Raw genomic sequence first — 11,466 nt, forward strand, 5'->3', positions numbered from 1 at the left:
GCAACAAACACTGAAACTCACCATGCTGGAATCATTATCGCTGGAAATTTGACAGGTTAGAGAGCAACAAATACTTTCACTCACCATGCAATAAATCAAACGCAAGCTGGTAATTGACAGATTAAAAGGCAACAACCAGATTCTTTCAAGATGCAACAAAGTCGATATTTCACTTGCCAGAAGATTCAACAATTTAGAAAGCAGCATCCGCGGACCAGATGCAACACACTCCGACTCGAAATTTCTCATACCAAAATAAACTAAGCTAGATTATAAAGTCAGAGTCATGCACAGCAGCCCAGGTTCTGAAGTGCAAACAAACAAACAAACAACCAAGCAAACATAAGAAAAAAACATACGCACTTACGCACGCACGAACTTACACACACACACACACACACACACACACACACACACACACACACACACACACACACACACACACACACACACACACACACACACACACACACACACACACACAACACCGTGCGTATGTTTGAAGTATAAAGGTATCCGGAACAGCAAATGGCACAAGCAACAACAAATATGTTTAATTCCCGTTAACACTTAAATTCGTAAGCACGGGGAGTCGATTTTAGTCATAACTAAACCAAACGTTTGGTATTCCAAGTGAGATTTTTAGTGAATATATACGCAGCACCTTTATTTCAACTTCAGTGTACAGAACGCTTGCTATTCGAAGTTTAAATTCCATGTATACGTACGCAGCGACATTTGCTATCCAACTTTACTTTACAGAACCCTTGATATTCTAAGTATACTTTCAGTGTCAATCCAGCGGCTTTTGTTTTTAAACTTCTATTTACATCCTTCACTGTCCTTTTTTCTGCAGCGACAGTGACTCATCCAAGTTGGAAGTGGCGTCGTATTGCAAAGATATTTCTCCATGTGAGTCAATAAAGCTAATTTGATTTTATTTGATTTGATTTGAGAGTTTGCAGTCGTCTAATTCTTATGTGAATGCCGGAATAAACTTTATAAGAAGTACTGCTGGTACAACATGATACTTCAGTTAAAGATTAAAGGGTATTTGTGTTGGCGCGTTGACTTTAACAAGGTTCTGGTTTTAATTTTACATCACAATTCTACTAAATTCATCGCACACACAAATTCTTGAGCTAATTGATCCTGGGACGATTGATGTTTACTTTGCTTTTTGATCGTTTTGTTGTCTCAACCCAATAGGACATTTTTGACATCGATATTTACAGTCTGCGAGAAACACATGTCTGTACTTTACAGCGCCATGAGACTGCCATTCGGCGGTGAACAGCGCTATAAAAGAATGTTTTATTATTATTATTATTACTTTAAGATTCTAAGATTTTGAAAGATGATAATGCATATTGGACATTAGTAATCTGTTTATAACAGGTAATGGGCAACTTATTTTTCGTACCTGAGCAGCAGCACACTACAGCAGCAAAAAAGCACCAATGAAACAAACTCATTATTCTATTCAACGAAAAACTACCACAGCAAACAGAAAAAAAAAAAAAAAATAAATCCAGATAAAAAAGTCAAATCATAGAAACTAATAAATCATGCCAAAGCCAAGTCAAAAGAGAAAACATTCTACCCGAAGAACAAATCATGCCGAAAACCGGACGGAAAAAAATTCTAACCTCAGAAACCAAAGAAAACACGATGCCAAAGCCCAGACATAAAAAATGGTCCAACCAGAAAAAAAATAAGAAAGTCATGCCAAAGCCAAATCCAAAAAAGGGTCTTACCTGAAAAAACTAATATAATCATGCCGAAGCCGAAGCAGAAACAAAATCTAACCACACTGAACTATCAAAATCATTCCAAAGCCAAAAACCGAAGAAAAAAAGTTAAAACCACAGAAACCAACACAATCGTGCCGAGGTCCAAGCGTGAGAAAAACCAAATTCCGGAAACATTTCGCAAATTCCTTACTTGCAGCGAGAGAGCGGAGAGAGGGGCGGGCGGGGCAAAGCGGGTGCTGCAGCGGGAGGAGACCGACATGAACATAAATGTGAGGGGTTCGAACCTTCAACGAAAGACGTAATGGCGAGCGTCCCGAGACATGGTCCAGTAGAGAAGCCCGCTCAGCCCCGCCGCCCCAAGTCGGGTCACGTGACACAGGAGGCCACTGAGCGGCAAGAGTTCACGCATGGGGACATTGGACACCGCGGTCACTGCACAGACAGACAGACAAACACACGGCATACATACATGGCGAGTAGAAACATGTAACTGGCGAGTAGAAATGTTCATTTACTCGCCAAATGCGAGTAAAGTTGCTGAAACAAATATTGTTGGTTTGGCTAGTAAAGTTTGCTCTCTGGCTAGAACAAATTTACACCATTTGTTGGACTTTCAGTGCTGCATATACATACAGATGTATCGATTGAACATTAGAATGTCCTTCTTAGAGCCATGTGACGTCAGAGTCCGACAACAACTCATATTTAGGCCGTTAGCCGTAACTACAAACGAGCGCATGTGTGTGTGTGCATGCGCATTCGATCGCACAAAATAAAATGAATTGAAACTAAAATCGATCGATACATACATTTGTTTCTATTTTTGACCAAAATATGACATTTTACACAGATCTCAAAAAGTCATTGATGACCTCGACCACTGGCGCGGTCTCGGAGTCATGAACACACACTGTCTCGACCTGTGTAAAATGTCATATTTTGGTCAAAAATACAAATAACGTATAATAAACACACAAACTGCGTTATGAATATGTCATGCAGCCATACTGAACAAGCTGCTTGATTATACGAGTGTTGGAAGTAACTGAGTTGCATTCCTTTAAAGGCTGACATAGTCCTATTTAATTAGTTTAATTACTTCCAGGGATTTTCCCATCGTTGCGGGGATGTATAAATTAAGCTTCCTGCAAAGTTTTAGGTTTGAAGTCCTTACCAATTACGAGAAATAATTAATTCTTTATTGCATTGTTTAGCAACAGTTCTCCAGGACTTGGGCTATTTTTAGACCGTTGACGTCATTTCGTGACGTTTCGTAAACCAAAGATGGCGTTTGAGACTGTTCTGTTTACATTCGACACTATCAACACCACTTTGCAATACTGAAATATTTTTTTCTGTGTTCGAAAGCTACAGCCAATCGTTGTTATATCCCCTTAGGTACAGTTTTATAACATTTTTGGCAAATGTAAACAATATGAATTAATTAATGAACGCTACGAATATGGCAGCCTTTAAGGCATGACAAGCAGACTAAATTCATAAATAGCTTAGTGGGAATTCCCAGAATGACTAGTTGACGCTACAGTGACAGTTTACAGTCCAATCTGCGTGTTTCGAAAGAAAAAGGCATGGTATCGAGCGGACACTGTGTTGACGGCCTTTTTCTTTCAAAAACATGCAGATCTGAGTTTAATATTTACTGTAACGCTGATAGCGTGTCTCAAATGGTAATTCCCGCTGAGCTATATTTAGTTAGCTTGCCGCTTCTTACAGAAATACAACTCTTCTATGGTCCCGAATTCACCGACAGAGTTATCCCGAAATCGTCTATTAAATCTCGATAAGACTAGACTTTACGACTCGCCTAGCCCCTAGTCTTTTAACTGAGAAAGGAAGCAGAATCGAATCAGTCCCAAATAGCCAAATAGTTTCAAGGGACATGCAATACCAACAACCAATCAACAAACCCAAGTCTCGTCTACATTCTCGATTTGGTGTCTCGTTCGGATCTGGTTGACCAAGACAACACTCAACGCCAATTAAGCTACCTACAGCTATAGGGTACTACAGAAAACGTAAAGGTGGACCGGCCTTAATTAAGCCTGAAGTCGACTTCGCGAAGTCTTTTGACCAAAAACTCAGTGCTAAAGCTCTGGGTGCGGCCAGCTACGCTAAGCACATGGGTGGGACTGAAAAAAATGTCATGGATTCTGAAGAATTTTAAAGGCACACTAAGCCTCCCGTACACCATCACATATACTGTCAGGCTTTTACACACAGTACACTGAAACATCCTTTCGTTTAAAAATTGCTCGCTCTTTATGGAGGGCACCTAGGATGTTCTCAAGCGGTGAGTGTTTAAATGAAAGGGTGTTTGTACTGTGTGTAAAAGCCTGAACGTGTCTGTGATGGTTTACGGGAGGCTGACTGTGCCTTTAACATTCTTCAGACTCCATGACATTTTTCAGTCCTACCCTTGGGGGGGTGGGGGGGGGGAGGGGGGGGGACCCAAGACGCTGAAGGATTTGTATAATTTACACCCAATAAAACGTCACCACAGACATTACGAATCCGGATTTCCGGCATAGACCGGAAGAGTCCCACCCATGTAAGCATACTTCGCATAGTCGACTTCGCCCAATCAAAGGACAGGCTTAACAGACACATCAATTTTGGTGACGAAGGCAAGTGCTAGTGCAAGTAACCAGAGGGGGTGATGGTCCCCCCCCCCCCCCCCCCCCGTCCCCATTCTTCCTGTACACACCCCTTCCTACCCAATAATGAGAAACAAATAAACACAAATATGCTAAAGGCAGGAAGGCAGAGAGAACGAGGAGGACAGGGCAGGCGTACCAAAGACTATCATTAGAATGTCAAAAAACCCATTGACTTTCAAACAAATACTCCGTCACGGCGGAGGGCTGACCGTGCACCCAAAAGCGGACTCAACCAAATGGGTATTTTTTGAAAGCTTGGGGCCTGCCGAACATAAAAATCGATGTTAACAAGAAATATTCAAGGGCGCACTTTCTCTTTTCAGTCAAAATTCAACTATACCCTGAAGAGTGATGCACGAGCATTTCAGACGCTTGCCTCTGAAAAAAGAAGTTCTCAGCCAAATTACGAACTCAAACTGGTACGTTTTACATATAAATGTGTTAGTTGGTATCTTTTGATTATCACAAAACAATTTGCGACTGCTTTGGCCGAGGATGCTGGTGACAGTATCATTATTATGAACCCTACCCTAAATCCAGGAAAGACGTCGTCCAAAATGTAGGTAAGTTTTGATTAAAAATAAATTCACACAAGACTAGTATTGTTGTTTGGCTTCAATGGATATATTTTCGTCATGTATGATGTCTTTACATAATATCTGTAAAATATGAATGGATTTGAACCATATACTATGTCACTATGACCTTCCAATCTTCCTAACCCCCAGCCCAGTAAAGCGTGCGAGACGTTTCCTGAACAAATGTCGCTTTGTGGTGCGAGTTCAGTGTGACATGATTAGTTTCCAGAACCCCATTTCTGACTTTCGAAGTTTATCTACATACATTTAGCAATGCACGAGCAAAATATGACAACTTTATGGTGCCTTTTGGTTTAATACTATGGTAAAAAATCCTAGTGATAGTGTTTACAGCTTGAAACAAAACATAACAGAGGGGAGTAGTCTTCCTCAATCTGGTTCAGAGCATAATGTATTTCTATTTTCAGAGGTAGCATTATTTCTGATAAGAGATAGAGCCAATATAATGATGCTGAATATTTGAAAAATGAACTTTGTGACTCATCTGAGTAGCAAGAGAGCCTTCGTGATCGTCAGCGTAAGGCTGGCTGTCTTCAAGGCAATTCCTAGATGAACAACTTAACACTGCGTTCGATTATTTGCCCGTTTCTTAAGCTAGAGCTTTGAAACTTTACACGCGTCTAGGGCTACATGAACGCTTTACAATACATACAATATAGTTGACTCTCGCGTTATTTAAAGGTCACAACAAGGTCATTACCAGGCAAAAACGAGGGAAAACCGAGGGAAAGTGCCATTTTCTGCAACTGTTTGTTAGAAAAAGATTTCAAATTCAATTATTTTGGGGGGATTAACGCATCTCTAGACATGACAATCATCCGATTATCAGACATCAATTGTGGAGGTCACGACAAGGTCATTACCAGGCAAAAACGAGGGAAAACCGAGGGAAAATACCATTTTCTGCAACTTGTGTGAAAGTAAAAGCTTTCAAACTCCATCTTCTTCTGGTATTGGCGCATCTCTAGGCATGACAATCATCTGATTAACAGTCCTCAATTTTCAAGGTCACAACCAGGTCATTACCAGATAGAACCGAGAGAAAACCGAGAAAAAATACCATTTTCTATAACTTTTTTGTAAGTAAGAGCTTATAAACTCTATCTTCTTCTGGGATTAGCGCTGATTTCTATGACCCTGAAGTCCGAGGAAAGTTTTCTTGGCCCATGCCAAGTTTGAAGGTCATGACAAGGTCAAGTTTACACGTTTTCTATTTGTGTTCGGCTATTTTCTAAGCTAAAGCTGTTGAGGCAGATTCATGACATCTTCCTTCGCCCACAGGGGCTCTAGGGGGGTGGGCGGGGCTGGATGTAATAGGGGTAGAAGAGAAGGGGAGAGAGAAGAAAAAGTCAATGTTAAGGTGTTCATCTACCGATAGCCTTGCGGTCTGCAAGCCTGACTCTGAGGATCACACCGGCTGTCCTGGCACTCAGACGAGTCATAAAGTTGATATAATTTCCGTCGTTTTACCCAGTAATGACCTTGTTGTGTGACCTTTAAATATTACGAGAGTCAACAATATTTGTTTCATGTCTTATAATCCCCTAGACGTGTGTAAAATCCCATCCTTGTCATGACCTTCAAACATTGCATGAGTCAAGAAAACTTTTCAAAGACTTCAGGGTCATTGAAATCAGCGCTAATCCTAGAAGAAGATGGAGTTTATAAGCTCTTACTTACAAAAAAGTTGCAGAAAATGGTATTTTCCTTCGGTTTTTCATCGGTTTTATCTGGTAATGACCTTGTTGTGACCTTGAAAATTGAGGACTGTTAATCAGATGATTGTCATGCCTAGAGATGCGCCAATACCAGAAGAAGATGGAGTTTGAAAGCATTTACTTACACACAAGTTGCAGAAAATGGTATTTTCCCTCGGTTTTCCCCGGTAATGACCTTGTCGTGACCTCCACAATTCATGACTGTTAATCAGATGATTGTCATGTCTAGAGATGCGCTAATCCCAGGAAACAATTGAATTTGAAAGTTCATTCTTACAAACAGTTACAGAAAATGGTACTTTCCCTCGGTTTTTCTTCGGTTTTACCTGGTAATGACCTTGTTGTGTGACCTTTAAATATTACGAGAGTCAACAATATTTGCGTTATGTCTCATAAATCCCAAGACGTGTGTAAAGTTGTAATTAAGCTTTAGCTTCGAAAATAGCTGACGTCCAGAAAGTATTTTATTTGACCGTAAAAGATATTCCCAAATAGAAAACGTGTAAATTTGACCTTGTCATGACCTTCAAAGTAGGCATGGATCAAGAAAACTTTCCTTGGACTTTAGGGTCATTGAAATCAGCGCTAATCCCAGAAGAAGATGGAGTTTATAAGCTCTTACTTACAAAAAAGTTATAGAAAATGGTATTTTCCCTCGGTTTTCTCTCGGTTCTATCTGGTAATGACCTTGTTGTGACCTTGAAAATTGAGGACTGTTAATCAGATGATTGTCATGCCTAGAGATGCGCCAATACCAGAAGAAGATGGAGTTTGAAAGCTTTTACTTACACACAAGTTGCAGAAAATGTTATTTTCCCTCGGTTTTCCCTCGTTTTTACCCGGCAATGACCTTGTCGTGACCTCCACAATTGATGTCTGATAATCGGATGATTGTCATGTCTAGAGATGCGTTAATCCCAGGAAACAATTGAATTTGAAATCTTTTTCTTGCAAACAGTTGCAGAAAATGGTACTTTCCCTCGGTTTTCCCTCGTTTTTGCCTGGTAATGACCTTGTTGTGACCTTTAAATAACGCGAGAGTCAACTATATTTTACGTATTGTAAAGCGTACATGTAGCCCTAGACGCGTGTAAAGTCTCAAAGCTCTAGCTTAAGAAACGGGCGAATAATCGAACGCAGTGTTAAGTTGTTCATCTAGGAATTGCCTTGAAGACAGCCAGCCTTACGATGACGATCACGAAGGCTCTCTTGCTACTCAGATGAGTCACAAAGTTCATTTTTCAAATATTCAGCATCATTATATTGGCTCTAGCTCTTATCAGAAATAATGCTACCTCTGAAAATAGAAATAAATTATGCTCTGAACCAGATTGAGGAAGACTATTCCCATCTGTTATGTTTTGTTTCAAGCTGTAAACACTATCACTAGCAATTTTACCATAGCATTAAACCAAAAGGCACCATTAAGTTGTCATATTTTGCTCGTGCATTGCTAAATGTATGTAGATAAACTTTGAAAGTCAGAAATGGGGTTCTGGAAACTAATCATGTCACACTGAACTCGCACCACAAAGCGACATTTGTTCAGGAAACGTCTCGCACGCTTTACTGGGCTGGGGGTTAGGAAGATTGGAAGGTCATAATGACATAGTATATGGTTCAAATCCATTCATATTTTACAGATATTATGTAAAGACATCATACTTGACGAAAATATATCCATTGAAGCCAAACAACAATACTAGTCTTGTGTGAATTTATTTTTAATCAAAACTTACCTACATTTTGGACGACGTCTTTCCTGGATTTAGGGTAGGGTTCATAATAATGATACTGTCACCAGCATCCTCGGCCAAAGCAGTCGCAAATTGTTTTGTGATAATCAAAAGATACCAACTAACACATTTATATGTAAAACGTACCAGTTTGAGTTCGTAATTTGGCTGAGAACTTCTTTTTTCAGAGGCAAGCGTCTGAAATGCTCGTGCATCACTCTTCAGGGTATAGTTGAATTTTGACTGAGAAGAGAAAGTGCGCCCTTGAATATTTCTTGTTAACATCGATTTTTATGTTTGGCAGGTCCCAAGCTTTCAAAAAATACCCATTTGATAGAGTCCGCTTTTGGGTGCACGGTCAGCCCTCCGCCGTGACGGAGTAAAAGAGACAACAAACAGGCATAATACAAAACACAACAAAGAAAGAGACACACAACATGACTACATAGAACTAAACAAAACACAGGAACAAACAAAGAAGACAGACAGACCAAAAAAAAAGTGTTTTTAAAAGGTCAAATTTGATTTGTTGTTTTAAACTGCAGACGAAATACTTTATACTAGAATGCAGAAACAAATACTAAACTAACAAAATTGCCCCTTTAATTTTTTGCGTGTTTCCCTTCCATTTTCTTTCAAACCTTGTTCGTTCCGTGTTGCGTCTGCTTTTTGTTGTCTTTTGTGTTCTTGTTTTTCCTGATGAAGCTTTCATAAGCGAAAATTCGTACCGTCTTGTCTCGTTCTTGTATTGGTGAGTACAGTATTCCTTTGTTTTTTAACAAAATTGCTGCGATATGATTTCTTGAAGAAAACATGAGCCCTAATGGCACTGAATCTAACAGAAAAGTAGCTCAGCGACTTAAACTGCAAAACCCCATCTATAGCAACATGAATACTTTAATCATAATATTATTGTCTGGCCTTCTGTCCGCTTGTCTGTGTTTATAGACATAAAGCTGTTTGTCTAGCACAGAAAGAAAGACAGTTTTGAATATCAAAGAAAACACACACACACACACACACACACACACACACACACACACACACACACACACACACACACACACACACAAACACACACATACACACACAAACACACACACACACACACACACACACACACAAAATAAATATATACAAAAACAGTCTTTTGACATTGCTGGATATATTCTATCGGAGCTACTGAAAATACACAAAATCAAAGAGGAGTAACAAAGGACACAAAAGGCGAACAAGCGAAGAAATTAATCAACGTGTGCTGAATTTCCAATTAACGGGTGCTCGAATAAACAATCCAATTAAACAACTGCACATACAAAATACAATAATATAAGCATAACACACACAATGTTACTTTGCCGATGATAAGGAATCACTGGTAAAGGAGAGAGAGAGAGAGAGAGAGAGAGAGAGAGAGAGAGAGAGAGAGAGAGAGAGAGAGAGAGAGAGAGAGAGAGAGAGGGGGGGGGGGAAGAAAGAAAGAGAGAGAGAAAGAGAGAGAGACATGGAGAAGAGTGCGGAAACATTGAGAGAGAAGGAAAGAAAGAAAGAGAGATGAGGCAGAAACAGCAGAAAACGAGAGAGAGAGAGATAGAGGAAGAAAAAGAGAGAGACAGAGAGAGAGGAGAGAGAAACATAGACAGAGACAGACAGAAACAGAGAGACAGACAGAGAGACAGACAGACAGACAGACATACAGAGACAGAGCGAGCGAGAGAGAGAGAGAGAGACAGACAGACAGAGAGAGGGAGATAGAGAGAGGGGAGAGTTGAGGTGAAAGGGAGAGAGACAATGACAATGACAATGACAATGACAAATCTTTATTTTTCGAGGGTGACAAGAATAAGCATAGATATGCTTTTTTGCATCTGGCCCTCGCCCTAAAGAGGGACTAAACTATTTTACTATAACTATGACTGGGGAAAAAAAAAAAAAAAAAAAAAAAAAAGGTTACATAAAAACATTAATGGTAGAACATATAAGTTTATGTACATGAAGCGCATTATGTAGAAGCATTGTGGAAGGTTGTGTTCAAAATTGGGTGTAAAGCAATGAAGATAAACGGAAAGTAACCCAACAATACATTAGCTCAGCAAAACAATGTATTACAGAGCCAAATCTTCGTGATTTTGTCACAATAAACCATAATTCCGATAATGAACAACTGTATACAAAGAGAACATACCAATCAAGTTTATTTGTTCATAGAGTAAATGGAAAGAATATTTGGTTCTAAAAGAATCCGTGTTGGTGGATTGCCGCAGGGCGTCCGGAAGAGCGTTCCAGAGGCTGCTTCCTGAATAAACAAGACTTGATTTAAATAGGTCTATCCTAGGAAGAGGAGTGTTTAGTTTTATAAAGTGGTGCGAATTCTTCAAAGAGAACTTTGAACAAATGGTTTCGGGTGCATTTTCTGTCATAATTTTATGCATCATTATTCCTTTGTTGTAATTCATTCTTGACTTTAGAGGTAGGACCCCTATGTTGATGTAGTCTGAGTCGGTGAGAGTAGTCTGTTTGAGTAATACTACTTTTAGTGCTCTTTTGTGTAATCTGCTGAGTAGCTTTGGGGAATTATCACTTGCAGAGTCCCATAGAGTGGATGCGTAATCAATAAGAGACTGAATATGAGCAGTGAAAAATAACTTCCTGGCTTGACAATTAAGGAAGTGTTTAATTCTAGATAAGAGGTACACTTTCTTTGACACTAATTTACTAAGTTGTTCAATGTGAGTTGACCAAGACAGGTTGTTATCGATGTGGACACCTAGAACTTTGTGATGGTCGACTTTTCCCACTATATTGCCGTCAATCATTAAATCGGGACCAGTTGAGGTAAAATTCTGTTGTTTTTGTCTAGTTGTAATTATCATATATTTGGTTTTCTTTGGGTTAAGAGACATGTGATTTAGGTCAGTCCATTCTGTCAGCTGGTTTAGACTCCCTTGGAGGGATTCTAATAAGCGAGTTAAATTTTTGTT

The 11,466-nt window shown here is 39.6% G+C and overlaps 1 protein-coding gene across 6 annotated transcripts in view; it reads right to left on the bottom strand.

Moving 5' to 3' along the window:
* LOC138971560 (tumor protein p53-inducible protein 11-like) overlaps positions 1 to 11,466 on the bottom strand; it is a 170,998-nt gene that overhangs the window by 5,004 nt on the left and 154,528 nt on the right. The window contains exon 6 of one of the 6 annotated variants that reach the window (XR_011457293.1): positions 1,945 to 2,186. The exons of 4 other annotated variants lie outside the window; for them this stretch is intronic. Coding sequence is in view for 1 of the 2 variants with exons in the window: in XM_070344317.1 (XP_070200418.1) it covers positions 2,041 to 2,186 (146 nt within the window). In the remaining variant the exon portion in view is untranslated. The remainder of the gene's footprint in view (positions 1 to 1,944; positions 2,187 to 11,466) is intronic. One more of the 6 variants, XM_070344317.1, reaches the window with a different exon arrangement.

This window comes from Littorina saxatilis, linkage group LG7 (genome assembly GCF_037325665.1).
Source record: "Littorina saxatilis isolate snail1 linkage group LG7, US_GU_Lsax_2.0, whole genome shotgun sequence".
Lineage (NCBI taxonomy): Eukaryota > Metazoa > Mollusca > Gastropoda > Littorinimorpha > Littorinidae > Littorina > Littorina saxatilis.